This window comes from Tiliqua scincoides, chromosome 1, assembly GCF_035046505.1.
Source record: "Tiliqua scincoides isolate rTilSci1 chromosome 1, rTilSci1.hap2, whole genome shotgun sequence".
Classification (NCBI taxonomy): Eukaryota; Metazoa; Chordata; class Lepidosauria; order Squamata; family Scincidae; genus Tiliqua; species Tiliqua scincoides.
Window position 1 is genome coordinate 44,308,198 of NC_089821.1, and position 22,611 is coordinate 44,330,808.

Here is a 22,611-nt window from a genome sequence, read left to right on the forward strand (position 1 = left end):
GTTCCTTGGGTAACATAATACTGTTGCTGGCTTTATAAATCACTGGGGAACTCGAGTGTCATATTGTTGAAGATAAGGCCTATATAGCCAAGCAGGCACTGTATTACCTCACCATCACAGAGCCATAACTCTTGACACAACCCTTAGGCAAAACTAATCCAAGTCCTCTAACTTCCTTTTGTTTTCCCTACTTCACCCACGCTCTCTGGGTTTTAATACACAAACAAATGGCTCTTGGGAAATGAAGACAAGCTAAAGTGTAATGAGTAGTGAAATCTGTTAACAAATAAAGTCAATTTGCCAATGAAGAACATAAGAAGCACCAACAGAAGTAAATATTCTATAAAAGATTGACACTAATAGCTGTCGGGGTACAAAGAATTACTGTGGGCCTTTTGTACCTGCAGTTATGCATAAAGCATCAGAATGGAAAAATCAGAAATTTATACCAGGTGATTAAACCTAACAGCTTGGGGCCATTGAAAAATGATGCAGGGCAAACTGGAATTTGCTTCCAAATACAGTATTTGCTTGATAATGAAATGCAAAGAACCCTGGCTTTCCAGGAAATGTACCTGTATGATACCCGCGGGCACAAACATCCTACACCAGTGCTTCCCAAACACCAGGACCCACTTTAAAACACAATCCACTAGAACAAAAAGCGAAAGAGAGAAAGGAATATTTTATTTATTAATAATAAACAGCTTATTAATTAATAATCGGGATCATGTGCCTTGAGGCTGCTAGAAACCTTACATATGGCATGTGTGTGTAGACATTTGCTAGACTCTGGAAGAAACTGAGTCCTTAGAGACTCTCTGACTGTTCTCGGAAACCTCTATAGTCATTCCAGGATACCCAGACAAAAGGCCAGACAAAAGTCTGAAACTGGATTAACATGTGACCTACAGCATGCCAATTACTAGAGAAAATCAGAAAATGTGAAATTTTAATTTGGGGTTATGAAGATTGCCTCATCCCACAGGTTAGCACCCCAGCTAATGATTTTCTTCTGCAAGCCAGGCAAGAGTGCTTGCAAAGTTTTTTGAAGTTTCAAAAACTTTCTGTGACCCAGTTTAGCTTGTGACCCACAGTTTGGGAACACTGTCCTACATAGTTGCGCTTAACATTTTAGATATATACTCAAAGATGTAATACATGAAGAAGTCTTTGGTCTTTCAAGATGCCACTGCCAAGAAACGCACTGATATGTGGTTAATCAAAAGTATTCGTTTTTACACCTGGACCAACTGTCTTTATGTTTACTCTTATATGTTTTCATGGCATTGGGCTGGAATGATAGAGGTATTACACGATGATGCATTGTCTGTATTTAGTGTATTATTTAGCAACCAAATGAGCAACATTTAGCAATATCTGAGTCAGTCAAATCTGGCTATGGCGGTCATGCCCTAGTGCCACCTTGTTTAGACTGTTGTAAGGCACCCTACTTGGAGCTGCCCTTGAAGATGGTCCTAGAGCTGCAGTAAGTACAGAAGTCTGGTCATCAGGGCTCAGCAAGTTAAGCCTGCCATTCAGTTGCTCCTGTGGCTACACTGACTGCCCATTCAATTCTTAGCCAAACTCAAGGTGTTGGTGATGACCTTTAAAGCCCTGTATGGCATAAGGCTGGGATTTCTTAAAGACCTTCTCCCACATAATCCTGCATATCCACTATGATCATCAGATAGGGCCCTCATTAGGTTACTGCTGCCCTCTGAAGTCAAGGGGATGGCAGCAAGATGCGGGGCCTTTTCCGTTGTGGTACCACATCTCTGGAATCAACTCGCAGAAGATTTGAGGACAGCCCCCCCCCACACTTTATATGGTTTCTGGCAGGGTTTAAAATATATCTGTTTCACTTGGCTTTTGAGAAGGAAGGATGTTTCTAGGGAACCCTTTTTTAATCAGTGTGTCTAGGCTTTAATTTGTGTTATTTTTATAGTTTTATTGCTGTCTGTATATCATTTTAGCTACTCCTGTATGTGTTTTAATTGTTTTTATCTAATTGCATTTCTATGTTTTTAATTGTTTTATTGTTGTGTGGTACACTGCTTTGAGCTTCAGGAAAAAATTGTATAGAAATCTTTTAAATACATAAAATATTTAAGCACTGTATGTATATTTAGGCACTTTGTAAGTCACTCTTCAGCACCCGGCTCCCAAGCATGTGGAATACAAGTATATAAAATAAACTCTCATAAAACAATATCATTAAAAAAAAAAATAACAGCCCAATCCTATCCCAGGCTGGTGCAAAGGATGCAGGGCCATAGACATGCTGGCTTCTGTATCCAAAGCACTGTCCAGGGATGAGGCCAGCCAAGAAAGGTAAGAAGGAGCAAAACTTACCTTCATGCCAGTCTCTGCGTAGTTTCCAACAACCTTCCTCATAAGGGGACCACACCTATGCATGGACCTTGTCTTTTGCTGGTGCATGGACCCATGACATTGCAACAACCATCCCCGGATATGTGGTGATGTCACATGTCGTTGTGGAACTTCTGGGTTGCCATGCTCCATGCTGCATGGAGCTTGACTTGGAGCTATGCCACCGTGCAGCTTATGGGAAACAGTGGTCCTTCATGGAACCCCTCAGATCTATGCCAGCTGTTTTGCTGGTGTAGCTCTGAGGAGCCTGCTGTGGGTATGACTGGTTCAGGATATGGCAGTTGCTGGCTCCATCTGCTGGCCTGCCCCATCTAACACGATCCATACCTCTGCTGACAGAATCCCATTGGCGGTCAATGCTGAGTTTATGCAATTGTAAGATTAAAAAAAAAAAAATTCAAAAGGATAAAGTTCTTATCCCTACCATGGAAATAAAGACATTCGCTGCCAAACCTTGAAAGAAACTTGGATATGTCTTGCATTTGTCTTTTGTTATACGATATACTTTAGGCCTGACTAGCATGATGCAGATAGGAAAACCAAGTGTCAAAAATACTAATGCAAAGTAATAACAGCCCTAGAGTTTCACAGCATCAAAATGAAGCTTTCTCTTATATCCTGTTTTCACTCTGCTCTTCAGCTTGACACCATTGTTTGACTCAAGGAAGTGAACTAGCGCTCTTTCTTCCTTTCCCTTCTATTGTTTCATTGGGATCAGCCCTATGAACTAAGGAGGATTTATAGGCCTTGACCCAGACACTGATATCTGGAAGACAGAGGTGCCAAAGACTGATGAAAATATGATTTATGTCTTCCTGGTGATATTACAGAACCTTGAATTTAGTAGGATTTTATAGTACAGTTTGATGAAATATTATCCAGTAGAATATGTTCTTGCCACAGCTCCCAGTTGCTACAGTGTAAATAGCAGAAAAGATATATACTTCGTTGCTTTCCTTTTGTAATTATCAGGTGAACTTAGCTTTAAATCATTGAAACATTAAAGACCAGTTTTTGTTTACCTACAATTTATGAGTGCTTTTCTTTTCTTTTCTTTTCTTTAATTTTCTTTCTTCTTAATAATATAAAAGATTTTTGTTGGATTTTTTTTAAAATAAGTAATGCTTAAAAACAATGATAACTTTCCATGTTAATTTTTTAAAAAGAGACCTTCCTTTTGACATTTGATTTTATTGATATTTGATTGCATTTGGCATCCAATTTTCATCCAGTTCAATGGATTTGAAGTGTCTCCAAATGAAATACTGTACCGTGTGTTCTGAGGGGGAGGGCTTCCATGGGGCGTATAAAGGAGGTTAGTTCATTTTGTTTCTCCCTCAGCTGAGTTAGGAAGTTTCTCCAAGACTGGCCTTGGCTAACGGACTGCACAGCAGTCCAAAACTGGGAGATTCCCAAATCAGGCTCTTTATATTAGGCTTAGCAACTGCATTTCAATTTTGATAAGGTTTCAGTCTTTGCAGAGGTCTAAAGGCCAATGTGTCAGATCGTTTGGATGATATGCAAAGGAGATGTGACAGAGTTACAGCCCAGTCCTATCCTACAATGGCCCAGAACATGAAGCACTACCAACAGAGAGCATGAGCTATCTGAGCGATGAGCTATCAGAGGACCAGACAGCTCAGGAGAGGTTTCCTGGTCCCCGTTGGGTCTCCTCAGACCTAAGCTAGCTATTTAAGTTGGCGTAAGCCTGAGGTAATTCCTGGGAATGGGTCTGAGCCAGGAAGGGGGATAGGATTTGGAGTACACAGCTGCTGGCGAGATCCTGTCCTTGGCCTGGCCCAATCTCCATCCTAATCTGCCCTCACTCCTCCCCCACTCTGTCTCCACTGCTGACTTACTGGTGGTGGTGGTCAATAGCTGAGGTTAACTGGGCAGCTATCATCCATTTCTGGGTGTTTGCAATGGCGTCTGCAGCCCACCGAAGCCCATAGCAGAGCAGCTTTTGTGCCGTTGGCTCAAGACTTATGGTGGCAGGTTACAAGATAGGATTGGGCCACTTGTCTGAACCTTGCTGGGTCCCCTGAAATTTCAGAGGAAACTCTCTCCTGAATTTCAAGGGATGGGAGTAAAGAAATTCCAAGATATTCCAAGAAATTCTAAAGGCTGTTTTTCTTTCTCCCTTCTTTTGCTAGATATTTTTGTGGTATTGTTATGTACAGTGCCAAATACTGTTCAAGAATATTATAATCAAATATGTTAACTAATGAAATATATTTCTTTAGATTATAGATGAGGAGGAGACACAATTCATGAGTAATTGTCCTGTGGCTGTTACTGAGAGTACACCAAGGAGGAGGACACGCATTCAGGTTTTTTGGACCGCACCTTCCTTGGGCACAGGCTGTGTCATTTTGAAGTAAGTAATGGCTCACATGTGTAGTTGAGACCTTGCTAAATATAGTATACCTTGTGACATGGTGATGCTTTGTCTTGCCTTATAAGTGGAATCAGCACACATTGATGGCAGTGTCTGTGTCTTTGTGCATTGAAGCTTTAAATGGCCAGTTAACACGAAGCATCTTTATTGTCTTCTGATTCATACAGCTAAAGTATTCCTTGCTTCTTCTTCTCAGAATATTCTGTACCCTGATAGTACAATAGAAGTCATGAAATGGATTAGACTATGAACAAGGTCTACTGGAATCTTGGCTAGGATCTAGGAATGGAGCCATCATAATACTACAGATAAAGTTTATAGGTTTTGAACTGATTTCCAGAACCCTTAGACTGATTCCCTTTCTACATGTGGTCAGGTGAAATAATTAATCTTACACACATACACACTTTTTCTACCTACCCAGCAGAAGGTACTGTGAGATCAAGCTTGTACACACATATATCCTCCTTGTGCAAATATGGTCTATAGCAGTGCTTCCCAAACTTTTTAGCACCGGAACCCACTTTTTAAAACAATCATCTATCGTGACCCACTAGAAAAAAAAAGAAAAAGATTTAGAAATAAATATTTGTATTAATAATAATTAGTAATACTCATTGGGGTCCTGTGCTCCTGAAGCTGCTAGAGTCATTATACATAGTATGTGTATGTAGACATTTGCTAGATCCTCCCTAGAAATGAAGTTCAAGGACTGTTCCTCCAAATCTTTACAGTCATTCCAGGGTACCCAGAAGGCTGGAGATGATGATGTGCAGTTAGCAATTTCTGAACCAGACAAAAGGCTGAAACTAGGTTCGCACATCATCTATGGCATGCCAATTCCAGAGAAAATCAGAAAACGTGACATTTTAAATTGGGGTTATGAAGATTACCTCATACCATGGGTTAGCACTCTAGTTAACAATTTTCTTATGCAAATCGGGCAAGGGTGCTTATGAAGTTTTTAAAAAAAAAAAAAGTTTCAAAAACTTTTTGTATCCCACCCAAATTGGTCCTGACCCACAGTTGGGAAACAGTGGTCTACACAAAATCCATGTGCTCCTTTTGCTGTAGTTCTCCTAAAAGAGGTCTAGATACCCTTTCACATGGCTCTTTTTACATGCGGTGGGGGCATACATGAACCTGAACCTTGTTTCTATATTGCATAGTATAGAAACTCTATCCAACCAATCTGTACTAAGGCTATTACTCATACTTTTGCTGTACCACTCCTGCTCCTTTGCAAGTTCCTTCCCTTCCTTTTGTAACATTACATGTACGCTAGTTGTCGACAACTAGCTACTACAACAGCTACTATTCTGACATCAGTAAAATTAGTGAGGATTTAATCACTGTTATTGAGAAAATCTAAGTATTATTTTCATTTGAACTATGAACTCATGCATGAGATGCTTCATATCGGGATAGTCAGGACTGGAGACCTGTAGCTTTTCTCCGTATATATCAGTAATGTTGGAGCTTGGGGATGCCTGGTCTTAGGTCTGGATGTTCCATTTCCCTGTTATGATTATTGTTAATAATAATAGTATGGCCCCATCAATGTACCTGTTGTTTTACCCAATAACTTGTCTTTTCCTGGCTTTTGCGGCTTAAATTCTAGACCAGGGGTGTCAAACTTGTTTCATACAGAGGGCCAAACAGCATTCATCATGCCTGCTGAAGGCTGGAGGTGATGTCAATAGGCAGTAAGTGATGTCGTTAAACAGGTCATAATCAAAAAAGCACTTTTTCTCACTTAAGAACTCATTAACTGCAAATGACAGAAGAGAAAATATACAAATCTTGATCATATTTCAAGATACAGAAGAGATTTTCATGTGGGCTGCCCTTTCAGCAGTAACATCTCCTAAGAAAATAAGAAACTCAGCACTGCTCAGCAGCTGAGAGCCTGAGGGCCGGATAAAAAGCTTCCATGGGCCACATCCGGCCCCCGGGCCATATGTTTGACACCCCTGTTCTAGACTAATCTTACAGGGCAGAACTAGACTAGACATTGTACTTGTTCCAGGGATCAGCATTCTTGTGGAGAGTTTTCCATCAACACCACTCCTGGACATCTTGTTTAGTAGACGTTACTGTTGTGAGCTGGAGCCATCACATAATGAATTTCCCTGATCTCTCTTTGCATAATTGACAACTGTGCAAAGGGACAGGGAAACCGATGCCATGATGGATCCAGCAGATGTGGTGAGTTATACTAAATAGTAGAAAATGAGAGCAGCAGAATATTTCAGCATCTTCTATTCAGTATCCTACTGTTCTGAAGACTGCTGGGGATATTCGTGTTTGTGTGTGTGTGTGTGTGTGTGTCAAGTCAGCCAACACAGCAATGTCAGTTACTCTGAAGTCAAACTCAGCCTGCAAATCAGTGCTGTGGGAGACTTTTCTTGGATGCCAACCTCCCCCAGTGCCAATCACCTTTGGAAATGGGACCCTTGCATTTGGCCCTGCCTGGCTTCCCAGCTGGTCAGCACTGTGCCAGATGTCACTAGAAGCTGCTCAGAGTTTCGGTACACCATAATAACATCTCAGCTGACCTTCAGGGTTAACCAATAACAGAAGAGCCTCACTGAAGTCAATTGGAGTATTCCGGGATGACTTAAGTCTGACCGCTTGGAGTGATTTGCTGCTTAATATATCTAAATTGATTTGAACATCCCCAATACCCATGTCAAGGTCTTCTGTGTTGACAGGTGGTCAGGAGGAAGTTGATTTAAAAGGATAGGGGAAAAAAAATGAAGCAAACTTTACAAATGCACGTTCAACTGTTTTTATTGGCGTCTGAGCTACCTACATATTTGGAGCTGGAGCTCTTCCTCAAGGGCAGAATATAATCTTTGAATTCTCATTCCAACATCTATATGACCTTCCCTGCACCAGTCAAAAAAGCATCAGTCAAGAAGCTTAGATGACAGCTCTTACAGCTTTTACCTTGTGGTTTCATGCTGCTGGGGGGGAGGGGGAGTCCTTCTGATGATATATTTTTTCTTACGAAAAAATTACTGTTCATCTATAGAACATCGCCTTTCATCCTGTTCTATATAATAAGCGTTAGTCAAGCGTTAGTCAAGCCAAGCGTTAGTCAAAAGGCCTTGAACTCCCCCATTTTGCACTCACAAAGGATCAGTGAAGCATTGTTGTAAGGCCTAGGGAATGGAGAAGATACAGTTGAAAGCAGCATCCACTTTATATGTTCTGAAGTCAGACATTGCTCCTGTGGGAGAAAGTGGAACATCTGCAGTTTCTGATGTAGGAAGCTGCCTTGTATTGAGTCAGGCCATTGGTCTGTCCAATACAGCATTGTCAACACTAATAGCAGCTCTCAAAATTTTCAGGGAGGAATTCTTCTCTGTCTCATTTCAAGATGCTGTGGATTAACCTGAGACCTTTTGCAAGCAAAGCAGGTGCTCTATCACTGTGTACAGTCTGCCTTAATCACTGAAGCAGGGGCGAAATTGGCCTGATGGTCACTAGTGCTGCTGTGATGTAGTGGTGATGTAGGGCCCAATCCTATCCAACTTTCCAGCACCCGTGCAAGCAAAATGCAGCCCCCAGGTAAGGGAACAAATGTTCCCATACCTTGAGGAGGCCTCTGTGACTGCCTCCCCAACACAGGATGCTGTGCATGCCCCATTGGCATGCCTCATTGGTCCTGGAAAATTGGATAGGATTGGGTCCATAGTTTCAGACTTGGATCAGCTAGTCCTGGGTCCAAATCCCCACTGAGTCATGCAGTTTACCAGGTGAGCTTGGACCAGTCACTATCTCTTACCTTAACCTACCTCACAGGTTGTTATGATAAAAGAAGGGGAGGAACCATGTGCACCATCCTTATCTCTTTGGAGAAAGGACAATATATAAATTTTTGAAAAATTAATATTGCCCCTAGTTAGGGATGTTAACCCCTACTAACTGGACTAAGAGCATAATTGAAAAAAATTATAGCTTAAAAACCCATAAAACTTTAATACAACCTTAAAACAATTACAATAAAAACACAAGAGCAGCAGCTAAAACCTTATAACAAGCAGGCCAAACCCATAAAAGCCAAGTGTTCCTGTCAGAAAATGTTTCTGAGAAGACTTATCTGAAAAGAAGTGTCTTCAGGCCTGGTCTTCAGGCCCCTTTGGGACAGGGAACCATTTATTTAATTGGCTTTCTCCATAACCACTTTGTGAACCGCTTTTGTTGAAGACCAGTATATGAATATTATTATTAATAGTAATAATAACAGGCAAAACCAGTTCCCTTATTTCCACAGGGTTTTCCACACTTTTGTCTGATGTTTTCGGACACCTGCAGGATGTCTCAGATGTGCTTGCTTTTTGAAACAAGCGTGTTCTGTGTGTGTGTTCTTTTTACATTTACTTTTTACGTAAATCCCCAAAGAGCAGTTGTTTAAACAGATGAGTATTCTGCCAGAGGGACAGCATTTGTGGATTACCTTTTTTTCCCCCAGAACTCCAAGCCCTCACAATATCCCGGCATGTACAATGGTTGCTTTCACCACAATGTGTACTTTCAGCACTAATTGCTCATTATCTCCTAGTAGCCCAAAGGCCGCAAGGAACAGTAACAGCCTGACAATTCCCCCCCCCCCATAAGCAACATGGGGTTTGATTTGAAAACTCATCAATTTCACCTCTACAATGAAGGGAATTCTTCAGATTCACTGCAGCGGACCTTGTCAGTTTCGTCTCTTCTCTTTGCAGCTGTTGCATACAGTTCTCTGAGCTGAAGCAAGATGTGCATCCAACTGCCTCTATTTTTTTTTTCCTAAGCCGCACACAGAACAGTCTGCACATCCTGCATCAATAAGCATTTTTTCCTGCTGGAAATTGGATAGAATTATACATAAGGAGAGTCCAGGATCCTTGTCCAGACTACCACAAGAACAGTATCCACATGAGAAATCAACTGAAGTGAATTCCTGAAGCATCTCTGCCCCATTTAAATCAATTTACTTCCTCCCATGAAGTGGGTGATTCTCATTGACTTTAGCAGCACAGTGTAAATACAGTTTACTATATGTTCTATCGTATTTTACAAAACAGGAGTTAATATATTATATCTCTTCCCACCACCACCAATATAGCCACGCCACTGGAGTAGATGTTGCATCCTGAGGGGGGCAGCCCCCTTAATTTGGGGTAAGCCTTTGCTGCTGCAGTGGGTCTACTTGGATCCGCACCAGCGATTGTGCTTTCAAGTGGACCCGAGAAGGCGTATTGAGGCCTGAAAGGGAGATAGCAGAGCTGCTGCCCCTGAGATTGCCCCCTTCCTGGCCTTGACACCTCCCTCCCCACCCCGGTGTCCAGTCTACCCACCCCGACCCACTGCCCACACTGAGTTTCCAGATCTTTTCTGGAGGTCACTGGCCCAATGCTGTGGCCACTCACTGCTTGCAGTGGTAGTGGCTCAGCTGTGTTTCCATTGATTTGGGTCATTTATTACAAATATGTAACTAGGGATAAGACAGATGTTTAGAGCAATTACTAATTCTGCTTCAATTACTTCAATTTTGCTTGAATGCTGGTGAGGAAGAATTGGGGCAGGCATAGTCTACCTCAGGCAGGCCATCACTAGAAGTCTGTTTTTCCTTCCAGGGATCCATGTAGTCAAGCCCTTGGGGGGAGAGAGAGAGAGAGAGACTTTGCATATCTATGAAAAATCCTTTCCATCACTGCTACACCCTACGCCCCTTCACTTCTTCAAGGCGAAGTGTTGTTTTTTTGGGAGGGATGGTGGAGACAGAGGAGACTGCTACGATGGTGGCTTCTCACTTTAATGTATACAGTATCTTTTCCAGCCAGGGATTCTGTGACACAAATTCCAGGATCAGTACAGCATAAGAGCATGTAATCCATCCTTCAGCAAGGGAAGATTTTAGCCTTGGGGAAAGGAGAGGGGGAGAAAGTGGTCATTTCAAATGTTCATTTGAACAGGCAAAAAGCCCCAAGCACTTTTTGATAAATAACAGCCCATCTCGAGGTCAAATGCCTTGTGAAACTTCACCAATCTTATCAAACAGTTTTTTTGCTTCCCTCAACATTCCTCAGGCCCAGTTTAAACACGTTTTCAGGCAATCGAGGAGAAACTATTTACATGGCATTCCAAACCCTCAGCTGTTACATATGCAATGGCAGTATGGTGGCAGGACACCTGCTCTAGCTAAGACTGCATGTGTGTACGAGACCACTTGGTTCAAATGAGATGCAGGGCACACAGAACACTGCACTGGTAGCTTGCTTTTATACACTCCATTTCATGTTTGAATCAAACTTCAGATCGTACCCATGAAGGGGAACATCCAAATCAACTTTGACTTTCATTCTGTGCAACACTTCAGTGACAATTCTCAGCTCATATTACTACTTTTCCTTAGAACTAGTCCTCTGCTCTACAGAACTCGGGAAAATCTAGGGGCTCACAACACTGGCTAAAGCAAGATGGGCTGGCAGTGTTGCCATGCAGGAATTTGTTGTACAATAACTGAAGAAACACAAAGTTACTTGTCAGATTCAAGTGTCTCGAGTGAGAACGCAATCTGATGTGATTTCCTGAGTGGCATTCAAGGGAAAGAAGCCAATCAAACTCAAACAGCTACCTTCATTGTGACTTGTTGGAGACAGTGATTAACAGTATAATATAGCAGTATGTTACTGTGAGGGGGTAGTGAGATATATAGCAATTATTATTTTGCTTTTGGCATAAACATAACACTGTGTACATTTTTTCCACTAGGATATAAAGCTTTGAGCACATCCAGATTATAGGCGTTAGTATAAGCCTTTTTTCCCCTTCTATTGCCTCTTTACTCCTACATAAATGCGTACGAATGCTGGACAACATTTTCTCAAATCTATAATGAAATTGTGAAAATCTGAATGCTTCCAACCCCCCTCCTCCCAAAAGAAACACCTTTGCTATGAAGTAGGTATGGTTGAAACATCTAGGCCAGCACTTCCCAAACCATTACTTACTTACTTAGGGTGCAATCTTAACCAACTTTCCCGCACTGACTTAGCTGCAATGTAGCCCCCAAGGTAAGGCAACAAACATGTTCTTAGCTTGAGGAGGCCTCCTTGACTACCTCCCCACTGCAGGATGCAGTGCACACCACATTGGCACAGCTATGTCAGTACTGGAAAGTAGGTTAGGATTGCGCCCTTACTTAATTATACCCCGCTTTATCCCTCCCAGGCATTCAAAACAGCTCCCAGATACAAAAAATATAAACATAAATTATTTTTAAAACTCCTAAAATATAGTAAACAAAATAAGGATTTCATTAAAAGCCAAGAGCCAAGTTATGATGATGATGATGATGCCGGATCCCAACCCCCGTCCCCAGGGTGAAAGGAGCAACTTCGAGCCGCTCTGCTCTCCTTGGACTTGCCCAACCTCCAGAGGTGGCGCAGATCCGAGGAGACTCATTGGGGCATGCAGCCCTTACCCAGGGATGGTGTTCCCTGAGCTTCCCCTTGCCCCTTGCCCCTGGCTTCCCCTTGCCCTTCCCCTTGCCCCTTGTCCCTGGCTGAGCCGCTGCACCCAACAAACCTGCGTTGGATGCAGCGCAAGCCTCCTGGCTTGCTTGCTCCAGTGCAGGCTTGGATTGCACCCTTAAAGAGACAAATTGTGACATAAGCTTCCCCATAAGCTTATATGACATAAGTGACATATTTATTTATTTATTTCCAAATTTATTTATTTATTTATTTATTTATTTACAAAGTCTTGTGTGCCTGAGCAGGGGTTGCATACTGGCACTGCAACTCTTGTTCAGAGTGTTTCCAGTGAATATACGTGTGAAAACACCCTATGAGTCAGACCTCTAACTCAGTATTGTTTAGAACTTGATTTCAAGTTTGAATCTTTCCCAGCCCTACCTAAAATGCCAGAGATTGAACCTGGGACCTTTGGCACAGAAGGCTGATGCTCTAGGCGCTAATCTACAGCCCCTTCCCAAAGCCTTTTTGGGACAGGTGGCAAGAATCAAAAGGAGCATGTACTGTCGTACTGAATTTATAAATATTAGCAGCTTGTACAGTCACATTTCATGTGGGTGACTGGAAGCTTTATATTCATGTGACAGTTGTACACCTCTGAATCCAGTACATTGGATTGAGGGCCTAATCCTATCTAACTTTTCAGCACTGATGCAGCTGCAATGCAGCTCCGAGGTAAGGGAATAAATTTTCCCTTACCTTGAGGAAGCTTCTGTGATTGCCTTCCCACTGCAGGACACAGTGCATGCCCCTATTGGCGCAGCTGCACTGGCACTGGAAAATTGGATAGGATTGGGCCCTGTGTCCCTTATGATTTTTAAGGGAATGCCTATCTTTTTTTTGAAGGAGAAGGCAGTTGGTTATAGAGTTTTACACTTTGCAATTCTTTGCTTTACTGTGGTTTTTGTGATATTTTCTATTGTGTTTATAGTGATCTTTTTATTAACATCATAATCTTTCTGGAGTTTCAAGAGTGGATAATTTAAAAAGAAAGTTGCACTCGAATTTTAGGTAATGAATGCAGTTCTTGTGGAAAATAGTCTATTGAGTCTGCATCCTATACATATTTTCCTTGGAGTAAGTCCCACTGATCTACTGGGGCTGGGGATTAGAATAGGCCCTCAGTTTGGCTGTACTTGTCGTAAGAGGCGACTAAACAGCCACCGGGTAGATGGGACTCGTCAGCCTGGGAAGGCAGCTCATCTGAGAGAAGGAAGACTCTGATCCCAAACCTCCACTGCCTTGTGGCTACATCCAGTTATGGAAAAGGCTTCAGGAGTCAACCTCGAGGCAAAATCTGGAGCCGGAGTCCCTGAGGCAGTTCGTGGCTGAACACAATCACGTTCTGGCAACTCCTGCGACGCCGTTGGAACCAACCGTATTGGCCTCTGCCTTTCCATTGGACCATTTCAGTGACGTGGAGAGGGGGGATTTGCTGAATGGGTAACAGCCTATCCTCCATACCTACTTTACCCAGGCTTCACGCACTGGAGAGGACACTCTGTTCTAGAACCACCATTCAGAGCGTGACACCATAGTCTTCCGAGACTGACGGATGCCAACAAGAAGTCCCACTGAATACAGTAGACCTTAGAGCTGAGTAGACATGCTTAGGATTGCACTGTAAACCTCTGTACGTTTGGTGTACTGGTTGATCCCAACTGCCCACCAAATATGTGATCTGTATTGTATCTGTTGGTTGGCTAACAATAACTTATTTTCTGAAACTGTCAAATAACAATATTATTTTGGGGTCCACTCATGGTAGAAATTGTGTTCATGTAGAACTAGCAAGGGAAATGTTTTATATTTTTTAAGACAGTGTGTGGAATTTGTTATTTTTCAGCATCAAACATTCCCATTATGGTTTATTCATGTGTCTCTTTTTGGATGTGAGGAGCCACCAGAGGGCTGAGCAAGTTGACATAAAATCTGCCAAATTAGAGATTTAGAACATCATTTACATGTATTTTTAAAAAATCATGTTCATTTGGGAAATTGTACAGCTGGAACACTAGCTTTCAGTGTTAGAAAAAAAAATAAGAGTAGAAAAATAGAAAAAAATAATGCAGACCTCAGGAGTTAGTATCCTGAAGACATTTTGTGCCTCTGCTTTGTAGGTTTGATACTTTCAGATGTAGTCTGCCTTCTGCGTTATGCAGCTTTCTTTCCCAAAGTCTTTCTGGATGCAAAGAGTTGAGCAGCTGAAGACTTGAGAATATCTAGCATTTTAAATATCTGGAATGCTATATGGGCGTTTATTTTGATTTGAGCTGACATTCAGATTAAGGAATGTTCAGCGCATTTTGAAAGTAATATTAGCTAGCAGGTTTAAAAAAAAAATAGATGTCCATAGTATAAAAGTCTTGTTCTACAGGTCACATAGAGAGTATAATGTGCATAGTTACAGCAATATTTACCCAGAAGCAATACCTATTATAGTGGAGGATAGAAAATGTGCTACTGCAACTGCATAAATCTGTGCTGAATCTTGTCTATAGGTATCAAGTGGGAGGCTGTGAAGTAAGATGGCAGCAGTGGCATTTGCTGCCCCCCAAAAGTGCCCCAAAGGATCTGACCACCCATGTAATTCTGTGATGCAAACACATGCATCATCAGGTATATTGAACATGTATGTACACTCTTCCCTTGTTACTCATACCTAATTCATTCCTGAAAACTGCCCTCATAGCAAAAATCCAGATGAGTACAATTATTACATTAATTTCAATGGGAAAAATTCAAGTCATTCTAAAGCCATTCCAAATTCACTCAGAAATTATCCTAAATGCCTAATAAGGAAAAAAATATGTGGCATGATAAAATAGAAAGAACAGTTAATAACATTATATAGCATTAATAAAGAGTTAAAATCACTTTAAATGAAATGTTTCAGAAGTTGTAGCATCATATAATGAGGTTTAGCACCATAAGCTTTAGTTGAAAACTCTGAGCTACTCTTACATTTCACCTGTTTTCCCACTTTTCCCATGAATTTTTAAATCTTCTTTTGTTCTTTAGGACCCATGCAGTAATTTACCCCTGCTAACTGGGTAAGAGGCACTTTTCAAGTGGGTGCTCCTTTTATTTAGCAGGAGGAGAGTAACTGGCCCTCCTCACCCCAGCAGTGTCTTTTCTAGTGGCTGTCTGCTGGTGTTGCATCTTTTTTAGATTGTGAGCCCTTTTGGGACAGGGAGCCATTAATTATTTGATTTTTTTTCTGTAAACCGCTTTGTGAACTTTTTGTTGAAAAGCGGTATATACATACTGTTAATAATGATAATATAGAAATGCAGTACAAAAACAGATACACTGATAAAGGGAGTGTGCTATCAGGCAGTACTTTTCACATGAAGGAGGGCACCCTAGGGATCCTAAAAAGCACTTCACCTAAAGCCTGCAGAAGCATGCCAAGAAAGGGGCTCTTCTGGATCTCTGACTGAGTAGGGGGAGAAATTCAAAATTCAATCTGACCTCCTAGAATTCTTTCTTGGGCATGCAAGGAAGATTTACCCCTTCTCTGTCCCTATTGCTCAAAGTGGATGAAAGGACTACCCATTGGATAAAGTAGGAAGTAGACCTTGCCTGCACAAAGGATTTGGTCCTGATTTTTCTCCACATTTTTGGATCTTATGTTGAAAATCTTGGTGTAGATAAAGAGGAATGGTATTATGCAATCCAAGATAGTGGCACCCAAATCTTGTGATGTCTTGCATGATCCAAGATAGTGGCACCTGGGAGAGCTGGTGGGGGGGGCCACTGGGGACATCCCATAGTGCCCCTGAGAGTTTGCCGCTGCACCCTAAGGCACCGTGGCTCACAGTTTTGGAACTACTGCTTATAGCAAACATACTGAAAAAGAGATAAGAGTGTACTAGCAAAAGGGCAGTGGTTCCCAAACCCAAACTAGTGGTCAGGACCCACTGGTGGTTCATGGCCAGATTTTTGGGGTCGCCAAAGGGTGATGAAAGATTGGATAACTAATTGCCTCAAGCCCTAAGGTTATTCAAAAATCTAATACTGTAACTGTTAATTACCCTGCAAAGAGCTCAGCTTCTGCAGTTTGCAAGTATGTGTAAATACAGGGAGATAAAAGTCTGAGGTTCTTTTTTCTGGTTGTTATTACTTATAAAAAGTTATTATTACTTATATTTACTTAATAAAAAATTCTTTGTTTCTAGATCTTTTTAAAAGTATGGTAAACCTAGGTGGGTGCTGATAGAGTGTCATTTTAAATAGTGGGTCCCAGTGCTAAAAAGTTTGGGAACCACTGCAATAGGGGTTTTCCATCTGTGGAGGAAAGTACTAATGATGTAAGATAGAATATGCTATTTCAGGGAACTGGATGTTAGTTTCCATTCCATCTGGTTCCAGTTTTTAACATACAGAATATGAGTCAGTCCCTTATATTTTATACAGATTATATAAAATATTATACAACTTTAATTAGCTACATACATTTACAACACTTAAAATAGTCATGCATCTGTTATTATTTATAAATGCAAAATTCTTAATTTTCCATTAAAAATGGTAAATAATTATCTTGGTAAAAACCTGGCATTATTTTAAAAATGCTTGTTTACAGTTCTTAAAATTTAGAGTTAATATAAACTATTGTGGGTGTGTAAGGCTGGAATTCTATATATACTTACCTTTCAATTCAGTGGGCTTTCTGAGTAAACATGCCTTCTGCTGTACATCATGGACATTTATGAGTGTTGCTGAATACCTTTCCAAGTCAACCACTTCCAAACTATCCCCTTAAACACCTGTGATGCAGTACACACCTGTGACATCTGCCTATGCACTGCACTTGCTTTCAGAAATGATGTTGCCATCAATTTTTATCTGCTCCCACGCAGAGAACATAAGAACATAAGAACAGCCCCACTGGATCAGGCCATAGGCCCATCTAGTCCAGCTTCCTGTATCTCACAGCGGCCCACCAAATGCCCCAGGGAGCACACCAGGTAACAAGAGACCTCATCCTGGTGCTCTCCCCTACATCTGGCATTCTGACTTAACCCATTCCTAAAATCAGGAGGTTGCGCATACACATCATGGCTTGTACCCCATAATGGATTTTTCCTCCAGAAACTCGCCCAATCCCCTTTTAAAGGCGTCTAGGCTAGACGCCAGCACCACATCCTGTGGCAAGGAGTTCCACAGACCGACCACGCGCTGAGTAAAGAAATATTTTCTTTTGTCTGTCCTAACCCGCCCAACACTCAATTTTAGTGGATGTCCCCTGGTTCTGGTATTATGTGAGAGTGTAAAGAGCATCTCCCTATCCACTCTGTCCATCCCCTGCATAATTTTGTATGTCTCAATCATGTCCCCCCTCAAGCGTCGCTTTTCTAGGCTGAAGAGGCCCAAACGCCGTAGCCTTTCCTCATAAGGAAGGTGCCCCAGCCCCGTAATCATCTTAGTCGCTCTCTTTTGCACCTTTTCCATTTCCACTATGTCTTTTTTGAGATGCGGCGACCAGAACTGGACACAATACTCCAGGTGTGGCCTTACCATAGATTTGTACAACGGCATTATAATACTAACCGTTTTGTTCTCAATACCCTTCCTAATGATCCCAAGCATAGAATTGGCCTTCTTCACTGCCACCGCACATTGGGTCGACACTTTCATCGACCTGTCCACCACCACCCCAAGATCTCTCTCCTGATCTGTCACAGACAGCTCAGAACCCATCAGCCTATATCTAAAGTTTTGATTTTTTGCCCCAATGTGCATGACTTTACACTTACTGACATTGAAGCGCATCTGCCATTTTGCTGCCCATTCTGCCAGTCTGGAGAGATCCTTCTGGAGCTCCTCACAATCACTTCTGGTCTTTACCACTCGGAAAAGTTTGGTGTCGTCTGCAAACTTAGCCACTTCACTGCTCAACCCTGTCTCCAGGTCATTTATGAAGAGGTTGAAAAGCACTTGTCCCAGGACAGATCCTTGGGGCACACCGCTTTTCACCTCTCTCCATTGTGAAAATTGCCCATTGACACCCACTCTCTGCTTCCTGGCCTCCAACCAGTTCTCAATCCACGAGAGGACCTGTCCTCTAATTCCCTGACTGTGGAGTTTTTTCAGTAGCCTTTGGTGAGGGACCGTGTCAAACGCCTTCTGAAAGTCCAGATATATAATGTCCACGGGTTCTCCCGCATCCACATGCCTGTTGACCTTTTCAAAGAATTCTATAAGGTTTGTGAGGCAAGACTTACCCTTACAGAAGCCATGCTGACTCTCCCTCAGCAAGGCCTGTTCGTCTATGTGTTTTGAGATCCTATCTTTGATGAGGCATTCCACCATCTTACCCGGTATGGATGTTAGGCTGACCAGCCTATAGTTTCCTGGGTCCCCCCTCTTTCCCTTTTTAAAAATAGGCGTGACATTTGCTATCCTCCAATCTTCTGGTACCGTGGCCGTTTTGAGGGACAAGTTGCATACCTTAGTCAAGAGATCTGCAACTTCATTCTTCAATTCCTTAATAACCCTTGGGTGTATGCCATCAGGGCCCGGTGACTTATTGATCTTTAATTTATCAATGAGGTCTGAAACATCTTCTCTTTTAACCTCTATCTGACTTAACTCCTCGGTTAGGAGGGGCCGTTCGGGCAGCGGTATCTGCCCGAGGTCTTCTGCCGTGAAGACAGATGCAAAGAACTCATTTAATTTCTCTGCCATCTCTAAGTCTCCTTTTATCTCCCCTTTCCCTCCCTCACCATCCAGAGGGCCAACCGCTTCTCTGGCGGGTTTCCTGCTTCTAACATATTTGAAGAAGCTTTTATTATTCCCCTTAATGTTGCTGGCCATGCGTTCCTCATAGTCTCGCTTGGCCTCCCCTATCACCTTCTTACATTTCTTTTGCCACAGTTTATGTTCCTTTTTATTCTCTTCATTAGGGCAAGACTTCCATTTACGGAAGGAAGCTTCCTTGCCCTTCACAGCCTCTCTAACTTGAGCATATCACATAGCAGATACGTGAAATTTTCTCCAACTGTGCTATTGTCATTGTTGCTATAGATTGGAGTTAGAGAAGCTCACTGCATTGTGGGCAAGATTTATATGGAGAATTCTACTAAATTATGTGTCTGGCTGGCAGCAGAGGTAGTTGGTGAGAGGCCTACTCCAGTGATGCTGAGCTCTGTAGTGAGCATGGCTTCCAAGCTGGTGGTTGGAGGGATGTTAATCCCCAGGATAAGTGCAAATTAGACTGGTCTGAGAGTTTTATGAAGTGTGCGTTTTGGAAGCACTTGAAAAGGATCTGCACATGCCTGAGATGTTTATGAATATGGATCTTTAAAATAGCTTGTGATAATTCTCCCTTTGTTAATGGACAGCACATACTATTATGTTAAAGATTAAATTTTTTGCTTATATTAGCATTCATCTGTATAAATTGCTGTTCAGATTGCTTGAATATAGGCAGGAATAAAATGTTTGAGATGCTCTCTAGATGTATAAAAGGGTAATTTTAATCAATCAAAGCTGCATCTGCACAAGTTCAGATTGGTTTAACTGGTTCCCTGCCAAGGACAGTGTTCCAGTTGAAATTCACAAGGTTTATTGAAATTCACAAGAATTATTGGCACACTCTTAACAATGTAGTTCCATGTGTTTATTCAGTTTAATCATTTGTAATGTAACATATAGGTGGCCCATAGTTTCATCCATTTTGGGGGGGAATGAAATGGAGCTTTAAGATACTTACACAACACTCCTCTCCCCCACATACCCCTCATATGCTATTCACCAACTGTTTCTTCCCTTGGTCTTAAGAACATAAGAACAGCCTCACTGGATCAGGCCATAGGCCCATCTAGTCCAGCTTCCTGTATCTCACAGTGGCCCACCAAATGCCCCAGGGAAGCACACCAGATAACAAGAGACCTGCATCCTGGTGCCCTCCCTTGCATTGGCATTCTGACACAGCCCATTTCTAAAATCAGGAAGTTGCACATACACATCACACATCTTCAGTCTCTTTCTGCAGAGATTCTAAATCATGTGTCAGAAATCATGTGTGCAGACTACTGGTATGTCAGAACATTGCCAATAAGATGTAGCTAGAATACATTTTGGCTAATCAGATGTAGCTAGAATACAAGGCAAATCAAAGTGAGGGAAGAAGGTATTCTGAACAGTCTTCCTAATCAAGTTAGATAGCCTGTCAGATTTGGCTACATGTGGATATCGTGCAGCCAGATCAGAGTGAGAGCACCTCACACTGAACAGGTTAACATTTTTTGTAGACTCTTGTTTTAAAAACTCTGAACAATTGTGGAGATAAGAAGGTACCAATCTGTTAAGGGAGGTGTGCGGCACATCAATCTATACCACCAGCATAGAATAAAAGGGTTACCATGTGTTGGCCTTTGGTGTCCTCATTGCTTAAAGGGGGAACCAGTATATCAAGCAAACTGGTCAGGTTGCTGTGACTGGCAGGGTGCTGTCCATCTGTCTGGAATGTTTGAACTAACCACCTTCCACTAAGGGATGGACTGTGCAGGGTGTGAGAGTGGCCTGTCAGAGAGGTTGCATTTCATGTTCCAAGGTGGGAGGGTGGAAAAGGGTAAGAAAAAAAGGGAGTTAGAATCAGTTTTAGAGAAATACTGGTTGGTGTGCAGCAGAATTGAGAGTGGGAGAGTTTTAGCTCTGCGGGAGCTGTGTGGAAACTAGAGTCAGGGAGACCCACAGTTGTCAGAGGCCTTGTCTCAGGCTAGCCTGTGTCACTGCACATGGAGGCAAAAAACCAAAGTTTCACATATATGCTAATGGGTTCTGAGCTGTCTGTGACAGATCAGGAGAGAGATCTTGGGGTGCTGGTGGACAGCTCGATGAAGGTAACAACAACAACAACAACAACAACAACAACAACAACAACAACAAGGTATTTATATACTGCCTTTCTGGCCATCTGATTACTCCTCTGACTTTATTCAAGACAGTTTACATAGGCAGGTGTTTCTAAATCCCTCAAGGGGATTTTTACAATCATAGAGGTTCTCTCTTTCAAGAACCAACAACATTTCAGATTGGATCTTCCTGGTTTGGTCTCACTTCTGGCCTCCAGTTCTCCCACGCAGGCTGACAAGCAGCTCCATCTCTCACATGGAGGGCAGCCAAGACGCTTCTTGCTCACACCAAGAGCAGGTGGAATCACTCAGCTGGGCTTGTCAGCTGCTTCAAGGTCTCGCCATTCTCAGCCACTCAGGGAGCTGCCAGTGTCCTCAAACTGGCGACCTTCTGATGTTATCTTTGAGCTAACAGAGGCTCTACCCTCTAGAACAGACCTCCTGCCCAGGTTGACCCAGTGCGTGGTGGCAAAGAAGGCTAATACCATGCTTGGGATAATTAGAAAAGGTATTGAGAATAAAATGGCTAATATTATTATGCCATTGTACAAATCGATGGTAAGGCCACACCTGGAGTATTGCATCCAGTTCTGGTCGCCACATCTCATAAAGTGGAAATGGAAAAGGTGCAGAACATAAGAACATAAGAACATAAGAACAGCCCCACTGGATCAGGCCATAGGCCCATCTAGTCCAGCTTCCTGTATCTCACAGCGGCCCACCAAATGCCCCAGGGAGCACACCAGATAACAAGAGACCTCATCCTGGTGCTCTCCCCTACATCTGGCATTCTGACTTAACCCATTCCTAAAATCAGGAGGTTGCGCATACACATCATGGCTTGTACCCCATAATGGATTTTTCCTCCAGAAACTCGTCCAATCCCCTTTTAAAGGCGTCTAGGCTAGACGCCAGCACCACATCCTGTGGCAAGGAGTTCCACAGACCGACCACGCGCTGAGTAAAGAAATATTTTCTTTTGTCTGTCCTAACCCGCCCAACACTCAATTTTAGTGGATGTCCCCTGGTTCTGGTATTATGTGAGAGTGTAAAGAGCATCTCCCTATCCACTCTGTCTATCCCCTGCATAATTTTGTATGTCTCAATCATGTCCCCCCTCAAGCGTCTCTTTTCTAGGCTGAAGAGGCCCAAACGCCATAGCCTTTCCTCATAAGGAAGGTGCCCCAGCCCCGTAATCAGCTTAGTCGCTCTCTTTTGCACCTTTTCCATTTCCACTATGTCTTTTTTGAGATGCGGCGACCAGAACTGGACACAATACTCCAGGTGTGGCCTTACCATTGATTTGTACAACGGCATTATAATACTAGCCGTTTTGTTCTCAATACCCTTCCTAATGATCCCAAGCATAGAATTGGCCTTCTTCACTGCCGCCGCACATTGGGTCGACACTTTCATCGATCTGTCC

General features: G+C 42.4%; 1 protein-coding gene across 2 annotated transcripts in view; it reads left to right on the top strand.

Moving 5' to 3' along the window:
* Window positions 1–22,611, top strand: part of SPON1 (spondin 1) — a 333,204-nt gene that overhangs the window by 76,413 nt on the left and 234,180 nt on the right. For both annotated transcript variants that reach the window (XM_066633015.1, XM_066633016.1), the window contains exon 3: window positions 4,638–4,771. In XM_066633015.1, coding sequence (XP_066489112.1) covers window positions 4,638–4,771 — 134 coding nt within the window. The remainder of the gene's footprint in view (window positions 1–4,637; window positions 4,772–22,611) is intronic.